At 43.5% G+C, this 16969-nt stretch overlaps 1 protein-coding gene across 3 annotated transcripts in view; it reads right to left on the reverse strand.

Annotated features, from left to right (window-relative positions):
* The window catches only part of LOC137436662 (receptor-type tyrosine-protein phosphatase mu), a 571417-nt gene that overhangs the window by 105444 nt on the left and 449004 nt on the right, over positions 1–16969 (reverse strand). For all 3 annotated transcript variants that reach the window (XM_068130656.2, XM_068130657.2, XM_068130658.2), the window contains one exon: positions 1396–1493. In XM_068130656.2, coding sequence (XP_067986757.2) covers positions 1396–1493 — 98 coding nt within the window. The remainder of the gene's footprint in view (positions 1–1395; positions 1494–16969) is intronic.

Consider the following 16969-nt stretch of genomic DNA (forward strand, 5'->3'; position numbering starts at 1 on the left):
AACTCTGTGATGTTAGGATCAGAAGATCGGAAAGAAGTCTGTATTTTGGGAACACTTAGCAAATGGAAAAATCTAAAGCAGCGGGGGAATTCAAAGTGTTCAATCAAAATGGCGCCATTCAATTTAGAGCCAAATTTGACCAAAACTTTTGTTTTGGGGGAGTCGGCTTAAAGAGCTCCCCGGAAGACTGTCGAGCAGGAACGACTTTAAGTACAAAGGAAGAGAGTTTGAAACCACCTGGATGTTAACGCTTCTATAATTCACTTCTGGCCTCGCTCTACCCGCCGTCTCTTCCTGTAATCCGCTCTGTCAATACCCCGTTCCTCAAGTTGCATGTGTTCTTCCAGGGACCTACACACCCAGTTACCCACACCCACAGCTGAATCCAAGGGTCTGCTTCTCCACCACTTCATTTCTCGTATCTAACTCCTGCCCTCATCTCCCTTGTCCCATCACCAATCCTCCTAGGCCATGCGCATTGGAACACACACCTAGTTACTCTCCCCAAGTCCAACCTTGGTGCTCACCTGATTCCATCACCCCGCTTTTATCTCATCTGTAAAACCAGTAGTTCAATATAGCTGTTAATCATTACTTGTAGAGTTGGGGAAGGAGGGGAGCAGGGGGATTCACATGATCTTTCCCACACTTACTGCAGATGTCTAATTGTACATGTCTATGCTTGAGCCTCTTTACACTCCCTGAACCCAACTACCCCCATTCTCTGCGTGCTACTTCCATTCACTTACTGCGATGCGACTGCCCATTTTGTCTGCCTGCTCCCCTCTGTTCCTCTGTCAGTCTATTGATCCACCACTGCTTGTGTTTTAGCACAGAGGGTTTCTACAAAGGCAAGATGACTTCTGTCAAAGAATATTTTTGAATAAAATATAATATTTATTTAAATATTATAATATTTAAATATTTTAATATTTAATATATTCAAATATATTTAAATAATAATAATAAATATAATAAATACAACAACAACAACAGGCATTTTAAGGCCATTTTCCCTGCGATGATCGGGGGTTAGCGGGGTTATCTAAATAAATATAATAAATATAATAATAATAATAAATACAAATAATAATAAACATATTTAATATATTTAAATATTTTAAATAAATATAATATTTATTTATTTAAATATTTATTTAAATATTAAAAAAGAAAACACAAAGAATATTATTCAAAGAAAAAGAAAAGAATTTTAGTCAAGATGACAAAGGCCTTGCCTGAGCCTCGACTTCTGTCAAAAGATAAAAAAAACCATGCACCATCAAATGTTGTGCTTATTCCAATAAAGGCAGTACGTGTCTGAATTAATTAATTTAAAATGAAAATATCTGCAGAATTGAGGTGCTCAGAATCCCACAGGAGCATTAGGCTTACCCTGCCGACTTCCACCAAATTGGTGACCATCACGATGCTTGTAGACCTTTCTTGCCATATCATTCTCCAGAAGTCATACACCGTCTCTGGGATTGGACCTAGGAACATGTTTGATATGAGGTCCACATATACAGGGTACATACAGACATATTGTTCATGGAGAACATCATACCTGGTTCTCCTCAACAATTCCACAACACAAAGCACACATGATGTTGTTGCTGAAAAAGACTGCCTGGTATTACTTTGATAGTCATGCCAAAGCGATCGGGTTGTTTTGCAGAAATAAATGCTCTTGTTCCTATAAAGCCAAGATGACTGGTTGGAAACAAAGTTCAGATATTCATTACAGTAAACAATGAATCGTGAGACGTGAAACTCTTGATCCAACCACTGGCGATACCTCGATCCACATGAGACCCCAACTTCTGTATGCCCTTTTCAGATAATTATCTCCGCCACTGAAGGTGGGACGGAGATTATGTTTTCACCCCGGTCTGTATGTTTGTCTGTCTTTCAACAGGATATCTTAAAAAGTTATGGACAGATTCTGACGAAACTTGGTGAACAGGTTGGGAGTTTGAGGATGATGAATTGATTCAGTTTTTGTGAACCTTCAGATCGGAATCCGGATACGAATTTTTTTGTACATTTCCAAGTGATTCTTCACCTTTGAGAAATAGGACCAAAACCGATAATATAGCACGACATGTTAAAAGACTATTGATGGATCATTACAAAACTTGGTGGATGACTTGGTTAAGTGACAAGAACAAGCCGATTCGATTTTGGTTCAGGTGTGGATGCAGATCTGGCCTATTAGAGGGATACAAAACGTAAACTGTTCAGCCTGGCTTAGGTTAGTGCAGATGTCGACTAAAACATTCTATGTCTAATAAAAATTTACAATGATGATCGGGTTCTAATGGTTCTATAACGAGATCAATGGGGTCTACAATACTTTGGCCAGACGGGAGAGGGCTGGACCGGTATTTCTTCAATGGTGAAGAATGACAACAAATTATATACCGGATCTGGATTCAGATCTTCACCAAAATCGAATCATCTCGTCCTCGTCACACACACAACCTGCCCACCAAGTTTCGTCCAAATCCGTCCATGGCCAAATCCGTCCATAGTATATCGTTTTAGGCCCTATCTCTCAATGGTGTGGAATCAGTTACAAATTTTTAGTATCCGGATCCGGATCGTCACCGAAATCGAATCAATTCGTCCCTATCACACATCCAAGCTGTCCACCACGTTTCGTCTGAATCCATTGTTACATATTTATGTGAATGTATGTGAATTACCATTCAGGTTGCTTATCCGTGTGTATTATATTAAGGGTTGTTGTGATTGGAGGGTCAGGAGCCCTTCTGAATGAGTGGCCGGAAACGGAAGTGGCCGGAAACGGAAGAAGAAAAGACACGAGGTAAAAGAAGGAGGTTTCGTTTTCCTCGCCCCGCTCCGAAAGAAGGTGGAAGCGACCTTGCGCGGCGTGGACAAAGCGGCGTTCCGAAACCCATCTGGCGAGAGGAGTGACCTGGACGTGTAACTACCTTTTGACACGTCAAGTCCCCGTGAGTTCGTGCAAGGACGAACCCGTCTACAAGGACGCGTACGGGTCGCACGTTGGGCCGCGCGCGCGTTGCAAACCGCGCTTGGTTTTGCCCCGTCTACAAGGACGCGTACGGGTCGCACGTTGGGCTTCGCGCGCGTTGCAAACCGCGCTTGGTTTTGCCCCGTCTACAAGGACGCGTACGGGTCGCACTTCGGGGCCTCGCGCGCGTTGGAAGCCGCGCTGGATTTTGCCCCGTGGCTTGGCAAGGAGGTGAGCGCTGCAGCAGCTGTCCCCGGTACGAGACGGCACGTTTGGAGCACGTCCGCCCGGGGTTCGTTCAACCGCCCGTGTGCGGAGAAGAGAGACATTGTGAGAGACATTGACCACGGAGGGAGTCAGGAGTGGGGCTCACGTGAGGAATGTATAAGATGGCCATCTTAGAGTATTGTAGATGAGTTTACATCTTTGTGATATTGATTGTTGATTGTTGATGGTTGATTGCTCGGGGAATATATCATTGATTATTCCGGATCCTTGGTGTGGGGTTTCCTTTTGATTGGAATTCCTATTGATTGCGTTACGAAAGCTCATATATACACAAAGAATTAAGTTAAGCACCCCCCCCGTTTTTTTACAACCTCGCACATTACAAGTTTGTTGTCGTCAAAACAGTGTAATATACCCATGATATTGCTATATTTTCTGGAGAAGTGATATTATGGTCACATAAAAACATAACAATCATGCCGTTTTCAATATTTTATTCTGAATAATTTAAGGTGAAATTTTTTGGGAATTTTAGGCATATTTTCACCTCAATTTAAGTATGGAGCTATAGGTCCATCACGGACAGTGTGGATGACGTTTATGTTTTCTAACGTACAGTCATTGTTCTGAGAAGACCTCTAGCGATCTTTGCGTCAATAACGTGTGTAGGACCCACGTGATCGGATCACTGACTCAACCAATCACTTTTTTTCACTTTGATCACTCAATTTCATCAATGGATAATTGCTAATGTCATACCAATCATTATTTGATCTCACATACCTTAGAATATATGCCAATGTATACATATACACAAAGAATATATATTAGGGGGTGCTTACCTTAATTCGTTGTGTAGGGGTGCTTAACTTAATTCTTTGTGTATATATAATACTACTTGCTGGCGAAGGTCCTCTCACGGTCCGGGGGTCACCGAGACCAGGTAGTCACCGAGGGGACCACGTAACAGAATTGGGGGCTCGTCCGGGATTTAAAATTGTATAAAATAATAAAATAATAATATTTTTATTAATTAAAATTTATTAATTAATTATTAATTGGAAATTTTTTTTTTTGAGAAATTGGGGTAAAGTCTTGGGTGAAGGTTAACAGGTGTTAACGATAGGCACCATGGCGTTTGTGGCACAGAACTTTGGGGTAACCCCGAGTGAGGCACAGTTCCGAGCGTTGCTAAAGTCGGACCTCTTGAAATTGGCCAAACATTTTAACTTGGAGGTCCGAACTAATTTGAGGAAGGCAGAGTTGCAGGCCACGGTGATACAATCTATGGTGGGATTAGGAACATGGGACGAGTTAGCCTGGGAGTGGCTACCCGAAGAACCAGAAGACGTTGAGCTCCGGAAACTGGAGTTGCAATTACGGAGCCAGGAACGGATTAAAGAAGAAGAAAGGAAAGCAGAAGAGAGGAGAGAAGAGAAACAAGCAGAGGAAAGGAGAGTGGAACGAGAACTCCAGGAAAGGTTAAAAGAAGAAGAAAGGAAAGCAGAAAAGGAAAGAGCAGAAGAAGAAAGGAAAGCAGAAGAGAGGAGAGAAGAGAAACGAGCAGAGGAAAGGAGAGTGGAACGAGAACTCCAGGAAAGGTTAAAAGAAGAAGAAAGGAAAGCAGAAAAGGAAAGAGCAGAAGAAGAAAGGAAAGCAGAAAAGGAAAGAGCAGAAGAAGAAAGGAAAGCAGAAGCGAGGAGAGAAGAGAAACAAGCAGAGGAAAGGAGAGTGGAACGAGAACTCCAGGAAAGGTTAGAAGGGAGAAAAGCAGAGGAGAGGAGAGCTGCAAGGGACCTCGAAGCAGAGGAGAGAAAAGCGGAAAGGGAATTAAAGGAACGTGACATGGAGCTTCAGCAAGAAATCAAATTCAAGGAGCTGGAGTTAATGAGAGAACGGGGAGAGGCACCACCCTTGCTGACGGGGTCGACACCTAACCAGAAAACCTGGGATGTGGGCAGACATGTGAGGCTGGTTCCACCGTTCAGTGAAAAAGAAGTCGCGAAATTTTTCCCACACTTTGAGAAAGTGGCTCGACAATTAAACTGGCCGGAGGAGGCCTGGACCATACTCGTGCAAAGTGTGCTGGTGGGGAAAGCTCAGGAAATTTATTCGGCGCTACCAATTGACCAATGTGCAGATTATGAGGTACTGAAGAAGCACATCCTCAAGGCCTATGAGTTGGTTCCGGAAGCTTACAGGCAAAAATTCAGGAATGCCAGGAAGAGGGAGAGTGAGACCCATGTGGAGTTTGCCAGAGTGAAAGAAAACATGTTTGATCGGTGGTGTGAGTCAAAAGGAGTCGGGAAAGACTTCGAAACATTGCGGGACTTGATCCTGGTGGAGGAATTCCAGCAGTGTGTCCACGAGGACATCAAAGTGTACCTGCAGGAAAAGAAAGTACCGAAGTTGTGGGACGCAGCCACCATGGCAGATGATTATGCCTTAACCCACCGAATAGGGGTCCACGAACCTAACTCCTCGCCTAGATCTCCGCAGGGGAGGTGGGGAACAGCAGGTGCGGAGAACGACCATACATGGCGGCGGCCTCGAGATGATTATGGGGACAACTATGATACCCCACCTGTTCGAAATCGGAGGGATGAGGGCCCAAGACAAACTTATAGTTCGGGGGGCCCGAGGCAGACCACGAGTTTTTCCTCCGGGCCTACTTGCGCTTTTTGCAAGAAACCTGGACACTTGATGTCCAGTTGTTACCGCATGAAAAGCGAAGACCCAGAGCGGAGTCCGACTACTACGACTCCAAACGCAATGGCCATTGTGAGAAATCGCCATCAAAAGGGTTACCAACCATTTATTTCAGAGGGGTTTGTGTCACGGGATGGAGCCTCGACTAACCGGAAACCGGTTAGGATATTGAGGGACACAGGGGCACATCAATCTTTAATGCTTGAAGGCATTTTGCCATGGTCCGAGGAGACGGCAACGGGGGATAGTGTTCGTTTACAGGGGATCGGGGGCGGTGTTAGTGCTCCCCTTCATGTCATCCATTTGGAGTCCGATTTGGTGTCAGGACCGGTCACCGTCGGTTTACAAGCCACGCTTCCTGTAGAGGGTGTATCTGTGGTTATCGGGAATGATTTGGCCGGGGGTCAAGTTTATGGTAACCTGAGGGTTGGTAAAGAGCCCAGCAGGGAAAATAACGCCACACCAGCTCGGGATGGCGACAAAAGTGCCAAGTTATTTGTAGGGGGACTGAACTTCAAAACAGAGGAAGAAGTTCTGACCTCTGTCTTCAACAGATATGGGCCGCTGGTGGAAGTGCGGTTGGTAAGAGACTGGGAAACGCAACAGTCAAGAGGGTTCGGCTTTGTCACGTTTGCCAGCACAAAAGACGCCAGAGAGGCAGAGAAGAATTGGAATGGCAAGGATTTGGAGGGTCGGACCATAACAGTAGGGAAGGCATTTCGTAGGCGTCGAGAGGTCTACAGGAGAGGACAACTGGGCGGTAGTTTTGGTGGTGGCCGCAATCAATATTATTATGGAGGCTCCCTGAGTTATGGCCGCTCCCGAAGGAAGGATTGGAAAAATGGTGGCCGAGAAGGAGACCGCTATTCATGGGACTACAGGGACCAGTGGTCCCACCCTAATTATTAGGGAAGTTCTGAGAAGTTGAAGCACTGAAGGCGGCGGAGCCGCCGAGCCAAGATTCCTCCACAAATTAACCGTGAACGCCGTTCCTAAAGGCGTCCATGTAGTGAACTTTCATGCACGGACTAACCGTGAACTCCACGTTCCTCAAGGCGCCCATGTAGAGAACTTTCCTGCACGGACTAACCGTGAACTCCGCGTTCCTAAAGGCATCCATGTAGTGAATACTCGGCTTGGCCTCCCGGAAAAAGTGCTATCGAGTTGCTTAACTTTGGATCTTTGATCAACCCCTTAACCTTCATTCCCAAGATACGGACGGTCAAAGTCAGAGGGTCATGAGATGGAGTTTGATTTGGCAGGGACAATGTCGTTGTTGGTACTTAGTCCAGAGGGAGTAATCTGGAGGGGTTGTGGTGAAATTTTGGTTGCTTTATTTTTAAGTGATAACTGTGCCCGGGGGGAACTGATAATGTGGGGGGGGGGGGTTGAGTTATCTGGTTTGTTTCTCCAAATTGGCCGGCAAAGAAAGTTTTCGCTGGGTTCAAACTTTCTTTCTTGAAGGGGGGGAGTGTTACATATTTATGTGAATGTATGTGAATTACCATTCAGGTTGCTTATCCGTGTGTATTATATTAAGGGTTGTTGTGATTGGAGGGTCAGGAGCCCTTCTGAACGAGTGGCCGGAAACGGAAGTGGCCGGAAACGGAAGAAGAAAAGACACGAGGTAAAAGAAGGGGGTTTCGTTTTCCTCGCCCCGCTCCGAAAGAAGGTGGAAGCGACCTTGCGCGGCGTGGACAAAGCGGCGTTCCGAAACCCATCTGGCGAGAGGAGTGACCTGGACGTGTAACTACCTTTTGACACGTCAAGTCCCCGTGAGTTCGTGCACGGAACCAAGCGTCCGGCACAGTTTGCCCCGTCTACAAGGACGCGTACGGGTCGCACGTTGGGCCGCGCGCGCGTTGCAAACCGCGCTTGGTTTTGCCCCGTCTACAAGGACGCATACGGGTCGCACGTTGGGCTTCGCGCGCGTTGCAAACCGCGCTTGGTTTTGCCCCGTCTACAAGGACGCGTACGGGTCGCACTTCGGGGCCTCGCGCGCGTTGGAAGCCGCGCTGGGTTTTGCCCCGTGGCTTGGCAAGGAGGTGAGCGCTGCAGCAGCTGTCCCCGGTACGAGACGGCACGTTTGGAGCACGTCCGCCCGGGGTTCGTTCAACCGCCCGTGTGCGGAGAAGAGAGACATTGTGAGAGACATTGACCACGGAGGGAGTCAGGAGTGGGGCTCACGTGAGGAATGTATAAGATGGCCATCTTAGAGTATTGTAGATGAGTTTACATCTTTGTGATATTGATTGTTGATTGTTGATGGTTGATTGCTCGGGGAATATATCATTGATTATTCCGGATCCTTGGTGTGGGGTTTCCTTTTGATTGGAATTCCTATTGATTGCGTTACGAAAGCTCATATATATAATACTACTTGCTGGCGAAGGTCCTCTCACGGTCCGGGGGTCACCGAGACCAGGTAGTCACCGAGGGGACCACGTAACACCATCAACAACTTTTTACATAACCTCCATCCACCTTTGATAGCGCAGATAACAAAGTTTACTGTTCCACTTCATATTGTGCAATGTTGGGACAATAAGGGAGACATCTGTCCAAAGTCTGGTGATGAGTGTAACATGTGTGTGAAATGCAAGGGGTGGAGGATAGGACTATGCTGTAAGCAACAGGTTGCGTGTGTGTGTGTGTGTGTGTGTGTGTGTGTGTGTGTGTGTGTGTGTGTGTGTGTGTGTGTGTGGGGTGTGTGTGTTTGTGCCTTGAAGGGAGAAACCTGAATCCAGATTGCGTTGACCTTAGCAGGGGATGGCAGAATGGCCAAGAGGTACGCACACCCTCCTCTAAGCTGTCTATCCTGGGTTTGAATCCTGTCCCAACTAGAAACCGTCATCCTGGTGTTTCACAGGTAGGGTAATTCATCAGTGTGTGTGCTGTCCCTTGGACGGACGTTAAATGGGCGTCCTGTCTGCTGACATTAGGTGGTGGAGGTTAAAGATCCCACGGTGTCCTTTCCAAAGAGTAGGTGAGCAATCACCTGCACCATGAACAAATTGAAAAATAACTGCCCTAACTTTGAGTTCCCCCTGTCCCAAGGGAATGGAGTGCAACAAGGTCAATCCCGCAAGGGGGTCGCTCGGCCCCTTAGCTAGGCCTGCGGATTAGTAGTTTTCCCCATTACAAAAAAAAATTTAAACGAATAATTTATTAAATAACTACAAAACAGTGCCCTCCATGAACTTCAACCTATTGTCCAGACATGGTAATTGGTAATTAAGTAGATTTTCACAGCAGTGTTGACGACTGATCATACACTATGCAAAATACAGCTTGCTGATTAGTGTAGATTTAGTGAATGAGCAATCAGGGAAATCATTTGCAGCTGTAATAGTGGGAGCTGCACATCAAGTCTTGAATGTCCAGGGGAGATAGCAAGCTGACTATAGTGATTAGAGAATTTCTGAATTGGTGTTGCTTTAAATATAATGCAATTATACCAATGATGTCTTGGAGGCTGACTGGGTTGTAATTGAGAGGAGTAATCTGAAGGCCTACAATGAGAATCCGTGACATCGGAGTGACCTTTATGCAGATGTCAAGTAGAGGGATTAATTGTTATGTACAGGATGGCCCATTTGTCTTGTTTCACTTGCTATCGACTAACATTCTGCATTGGTGTGTTACCATTTGGCGACTGAGACAGACAAGGACGAGCATGTCCGTGAGTAAAGTGTGAAACAGTGTGTGGTTCTGAGCGTGTTGGTTCATGAGAAATGAAAAAATTAATTATGTCTCTCATCAGTTGCTACGGCCACAACGTCGGAAAACAATGACCACACTGTGGTCACAACCTGCAACAAAATCAGGTAATGGGCCGATTGGGAAACGTGCATTTAAAGCACTCTAAAAAGATAAACATCAAAAAGATGAGCACTCTAATTGGGAAACACATTTAATGCGCTATTAAAAGATTAACTCGATACCTCACATCCATGTCAACCTCCGCCACGGTTATATCAGAACGAGTTAATTCGTCAAAAGGTCACAGATTGGTTAACCCTAATATGGGGTCACTAAAAAAATTATGTTACACTGTTTTTTAGGGAGGCACATACTATGCGTGCTGACGGGTTTGATTAAATATTACTAATAATTTTTATTTGACATATTAGATTTTCTGGGGTCCCTCATCGTGAATAACACTCGAGCCAAACAAGCCAACAGAAATCTGACGCAACAAGTCCGGGTAGTGTATAATCAGCAGAAGCCTACAGGCCTGATGTCTTAGGCCCACCCGAAAACCAAGATGGCGGCCATATTATTTCGTCTTGGTGCAATGGTGGGTGGAGTCAATTGACAAATGTGGGTGGAGTCTGGCAGCCATCCGACCAATGGGTAGACATTTCAAAAATCGACACCAAACAAGAACCAGACCACAACAGCAACAACTACAATGCGGAGCTCTTACAGACCTGCGATACATCACAGGTAAAAGCAACAACAATGACAGTAATACATATACAGTATGCGTTATTGTAATATATAATCAATAAAATAAATTTGAATAAGAGGCAAAGATACAGTACTTAAGCTGTATGGACCATCCTGCAGAAATTAGGCAGAGAAGATCCAGGATTTAAGGACCACATAGAAAATATAACATTCAGTCAAGTAACCCAAGTGTGTTTAGGTTCGTGAGGAATTTGCAGGAGAGTCCTAAATTAACACTTTGTCCTTGTAAATAACTATCTTGTTAATTCTTATATTGAATGCCTGCTTTTTGGAACCTTGGCCTCATTGATCTGCTATAACCTGTCTTTGGAAGATCCCGTCTCCAAGTTGGCATCCAAAGCTGACTGCTGCCTCACAATTCTCTCTCGGGTCATTTCATTCTTCTTCCTGGTCCTCTATAAAACTTTACAAGTCATTCAGTCATGTTGCAATGGAGTATCGCTTCCCTGGTTTTGCAACTTTCCATCTTGCCCTCCTTAAAGCTATCAACTCCAAGGCGATCCATGGCATTGGCATCTCGCTTCAGGGGGCACAGTGCCAGGGTCTGCGTCCCACTCACAATAAACAAGTTTGGGGCCTTACAGTCCTTTACAATGCCTCTTCTGGTTTTACTCATCCCATTCTCTCACCTTTCTGCCGAATCACTGCCCTCCCAGGTAACACATATTCTTTGAGAAACTCTCAGCATGTGACACTCCCCAGTCCCCATGTCTAGGCTTAATGAATTGACTTCTCGCCTCTGTTATCTCGTGCTCTTCCTTGCAGGTCTTCAATTAAGCTTCTGTTTCTCTTTCTGAGCTTTACAGCACATGCTGCTACCCTGTTGCTCTTTCACCTGCAACGGTTTCCCTCATTCTGTTTTAGTGTCCTCCTGCTTCTTATTTGCCCCACTTTCTGTCTGTTGAACATTTATCGCGGTTGTTCTGCTTTCCCATGAGCATCGACATCTGCATTTAAAAAACTTATTAGCTGGTAATCTCAAGCGCTTAAGAAACACCTGCACCAGGGGTCTGAAAGAGCGAGGACACAGTCGACCCACAGATGGGTTAGGAGTCTCAGCCAAAAAGGAAAAATAGAATTTTGGCGTTCACCCTCGTAAATCAATGTTCCGGTGTATTCAAAGTGTGAAACAAGGTGCATCAATTAATTGCAATGTTGCAAAACTAAAAGGAAATTGTATTCTCACATTTTAAACCTCTATTAGGAAAGGCTAAGAGCAGCGGTAAAAATCAAAATAAATTATACGTCGATTATATTTTGTGTCAGGGGCACATGTTCAGAAATGTAAGGATCAAGGGAATGTCAGGACAGTCTCCAAGACACGAAGATTGATTAAGCAAGAGCATAAAACGTAACAGGGATAACGAGCGAACGGATAGAATAGTCGAGGCCAAAAATGTTAAAGCAAAACAGCCCAGACAGGAATCGTAAAGAAGATGGATCTTTTCCTCACATGAAGATCCAGTAATAGGAGAGCTTGCTCACAAGGCAACAAAACACGACGGTTATATGGAAACGAGTCTTGAAAAAAGAAATCCATCAAATCGTTAATGTCAATAGCAAAAGTAAGATTCATCCAGGGAGTTTAAGACTATTCGTTCCTCGAGTACCATCAACCTACTTGACAAAATGCCCCTTTCCATTCCTCGCACTGAACCTGTTCAGATTCTGCACCAAAATTTGTACTTCCGAGGAAGTACAATGCACACAAAAACTGATGGATGAGAGAACGTACTTCAATTGATGTAAAAGGTCATCAACAGAACTAATTTCTGTGCGAGTTTAATCTTTTACGGAACAGTCACCCCCATTTGTATTTCATAATTTTATGTGAGTCCTCGGCCTGACAAATTACCCCTCGTAAATCCGCAATTTTAACTTGGATGTGTATTGGAGCAGAGCACATCCTCAAGAAACCAGAAGCTATTTTTGCTCATGTTATTAGAATATGGATGATGACTCTATGCGTCAGAATCAAACTAAAACGGCTCAATGTCAATCATTTCCCATCACAGCAACACAGGGCATTTCAAAAGTCCGGAATAAAAAAGGAATATATATATATATATATATATATATATATATATATATATATATATATATATATATATATATATATATATATATATACATATATATATATATATATAAATATATACATATATAGTGACTATATATATACAACAACACAACATGCATTTTAAGGCCATTTTCCCTGCTAGAGCGGGGGATAGCCTTATATATATATATATATATATATATATACTAGCTGAGGTACCCGGCCTCGCCCGGGTTGAATAAGAATAATACAAATATATGATGAAAAGAACATGTATATTTTAGAGCAATATCACAGTACATTTCCTACATGACGTTTTTTCAATTTTCAATTTCTCAAAACCTCTGGGTATGCAACATTTCTGGTTTACTTACTTGGTGCCAAGACATAAAGATTGCTTGGTTTTCCAACCCTCGAGCAGCCCACGTACAGCTGGCCATGGGCAAGCACTTGTTCTGTGAAGTTCAGGCCTACAACCTTCATTGATTGCCCCTGCGCCAGAAATATGTCTTGAAATATTCCTGAAATAAGTTGTTGACCTTTTGGCCTATGTTAACCTCAAAAATAATTGGTGGTTTAATTCAGTGATCTGATGTGCAAATCCTCTTCAAATTTCAAGTCAATTAGATGAAAATTGACGATTTTAGAAATTTGGCCCATATTGATATTTTCACCTTTAGACCTCAAAAATAATTGGTGGTTGAATTAGGTGACCCGATATGCAAATCCTATCCAAATTTCAAGTCAATTGGATGAAAATGTAGGATTTTAAAAACTTCACCTTAAGTTGTTGACCTTTGGCCTATGTTTACTTTTTGGCCTATGCTGACCTCAAAAAGAATTGGTGGTTCAATTTCAGTGACCTGATATGCAAATCCTCTTCACATTTCAAGTCAATCAGATGAAAGTTGAGGATTTTAGAAATTTGAAATTGTTGTTGACTTTTGGCCTATAGTGATCTCAAAAATAGTTGTTGGTTGAATTCAGTTTGCTGATATGTAAATCCCATTCAAATTTCAAGTGAATCGGATGAAAATTGAGGATTTTAGAAACTAAAAAAAAAAGTGGTTGACCTTTGGCCTACGTTGACCTTTTGGCCGACGCCGATCTCAAAAATAGTTGGTGGTTTAATTCAGTAAGCCGATATGTAAATCCTATTCAAAGTTCAAGTCAATAGGATGAAAATTAAGGATTTTAGAATTGAGGCTGACGACTGTTGAGAAACTCAGTTGGGAGGTTTACTGCCTGATCTGCATGTCACTTTGTCAAGGGAATCATAATTTCTTTCATGACCGGGCAGCGAACGTCATTATGTGCGACATTACGTCACTCCTACGGACGTGAAAACATTTGCTTTCCTTAAAAATATATTTAAAATAAATAAAATAGTACATAAATTAACAATAAAAGAAGCTAAAAAACAATTTAAAATACAATAAAAAGCACATTAAAAATATATAAATATGTACGTACAGTATACTGTACGTACGCGCAACCGCTGATTCTCATTCAAAACAGAGGCGACGTACAGTATTCCTTTACTGTGTCTGTGTTAGCCATGGGTCCGAAGAAGGATAATGCTAGTGTTTCCAAGCGTAATGTGGTTACGATGGACGATAAGGTAAATCTGATTAAAAGGTATGGAAAAGGTGGAAAAGTGTCGGTGATAGCGCATAGACCTTATCGCGAATCGGAACCGCAATGCGTCATGGGATCGGAAAGGGCCAATAGCGCCGCCACAAACTACACCATGGAATTGCAGCTGGCGCGGTTTTTTAAACCATTGATATTAAAATAAAAAGTAGCCTATAACCACCGGAATTTTATGCTGATTCCGAATCTGTGTCTAAAACCTTTCTCCGATGTGTAGTTCTTGAGTTATAAGCGGACATCCAGACAGACACACAGACACTCCTCCTTTATATATAGAGACTAGCTGAGGTACCCGGCTTCGCCCGGGTTGAATAATAATAATACAAATATATGATGAAAAGAACATGTATATTTTAGAGCAATATCACAGTACATTTCCTACATGACGTTTTTTCAATTTTCAATTGCTCACAACCTCTGGGTATACAACATTTCTGGTTTTCTTACTTGGTGCCAAGACATAAAGATTGCTTGGTTTTCCAACCCTCGAGCAGCCCACGTACAGCTGGCCATGGGCAAACACTTGTTCTGTGAAGATCAGGCCTACAACCTTCATTGATTGCCCCTGCACCAGAAATATGTCTTGAAATATTCCTGAAATAAGTTGTTGACCTTTTGGCCTATGTTAACCTCAAAAATAATTGGTGGTTTAATTCAGTGATCTGATATGCAAATCCACTTCAAATTTCAAGTCAATTAGATGAAAATTGACGATTTTAGAAATTTGGCCCATATTGATATTTTCACCTTTAGACCTCAAAAATAATTGGTGGTTGAATTAGGTGACCTGATATGCAAATCCTATCCAAATTTCAAGTCAATTGGATGAAAATGTAGGATTTAAAAAACTTCACCTAAAGTTGTTGACCTTTGGCCTATGTTTACTTTTTGGCCAATGCTGACCTCAAAAAGAATTGGTGGTTCAATTTCAGTGACCTGATATGCAAATCCTCTTCACATTTCAAGTCAATCAGATGAAAGTTGAGGATTTTAGAAATTTGGAAATTTTTTTTTTTTTTTTTTTTTTGTATACAAGATCGAGGCTCGTGAAAGAGCGAACATTAATCACACAGAAAGACAAACAGACACATAAAACAAATAACATCGGGAGCGGTAGACAAGATGGGGAGAGAGGGGGAAGGACACAAACACAACATTTGAGAGCAGGGACCGAGAGACATGGAGACATCGAGAGATCTGTGGGAGGGAGAGGGCTTTGGGGGGGAGGCATGTGAAGGGGGGGAGGCATGTGAAGGGGGGGAGGCATGTGAAGGGGGGGGGGGTGGGAGAGGTATAAACATATGGACACTGCCAGGATTTCCAGGAAATAAGTTGGAATTTCAAACAAGGTGGATCTGGGGTGAATTAGTGGGGGTAGAAAAGATCAAGGTTATGGATGGGGGAAGATAAGAGATGGTGGTGAACAGCTGTTTTAAAGACCTGGAGGGAGGAGAGGGATTGAAGGGAGTGTGGGAGTTTGTTCCACAGGCGGGAGAAAAGAGGAATGAAAGAGTGAAGGTGAGCAGAGAGCCGAGATTTCGGCAGTTTAACCATCAGAGGGTTGCTGGCAGATCTTGTGCGACCTGTAGGAATATTTGGGGGACAGAGCACAGAGAGAGCTGGGGGAGCAAGGCCGGAGAGGAGTCGGTAGAAGACAGAAAGACCACCTACCTGCCTGCGGTGAGTGAGTGAAAGGCCCTCAGAGATAGCTTCATCGCGGGAGATTCCAATGATTTTGAAAGCTTTGGATTCAACAGCGTGAAGCCGAGCCAGGTGTGAGGCAGGAGCACCAGCCCATAGGGGAGAACAGTATTCCATTGAGCTGCGGATGAAAGCCTTGTAAGTGGTGAGGAGCTCAGGTGTGCCGAGGAAGGACTTCGCACGACGGAGGATGCCCAGTCGGCGACTGGCTTTGGAGGCCAGCTTGGAAATGTGGTTTTCCCAAGAAAGATCATGGCAGATAGTGAGACCCAAAAGCTTGAGTGACAGAACTTCTTGGAGAGGATTGTTGAGAAAGTAGATGGGAGGGTTGTCCAGTCTACACCATGGAGGGTTGTCCAGTCTACACCATGGAGGGTTGTCCAGCGCCGCCACAAACTACACCATGGAATTGCAGCTGGCGCGGTTTTTTAAACCATTGATATTAAAATAAAAAGTACCCTATAACCACCGGAATTTTATGCTGATTCCGAATATATATATATATATATATATATATATATATATATATATATATATATATATATATATATATATATATATATATATATATATTCGATTCCGAATAGTTGGTGGTTGTTGTTGACTTTTGGCCTATGTTGCTCTTTTGGCCTACTAGGGCATGCCCGTACTATATATATATCTAAAAGTATATCCCCCCCCTCTATTTACATGCAATGGTTTGGTCCAAAGCGAACGGCTTGCGAGTACGGTGACAATCCCCCCCCTCTATTTACATGAAATGGTTTGGTCCAAAGCGAACGGCTTGCGAGTACGGTGACAATCCCCCCCCTCTATTTACATGAAATGGTTTGGTCCAAAGCGAACGGCTTGCGAGTACGGTGACAATCCCCCCCCTCTATTTACATGAAATGGTTTGGTCCAAAGCTAACGGCTTGGCGCTTGCGGAGTTTGGTAAAGAAATCGCCATCGCGTGCACAAATGCGCAGGAAAGCGAATGAATCGCAAATTAGTTTTAATTAGTTTTAAAACATAGTTTAACGCCCGAGCGAGTTTAACGCAATCGCAAATCGCATCGCAAAGCGAAAGAATCGCAAATTAGTTTTAATTAGTTTTAAAACATAGTTTAACGGCAACATAGTTTGCCGACGGGAAATAAATGAATACGC

Source organism: Myxine glutinosa, chromosome 11, assembly GCF_964187855.1.
Source record: "Myxine glutinosa chromosome 11, kmMyxGlut1.1, whole genome shotgun sequence".
NCBI classification, from domain to species: Eukaryota; Metazoa; Chordata; class Myxini; order Myxiniformes; family Myxinidae; genus Myxine; species Myxine glutinosa.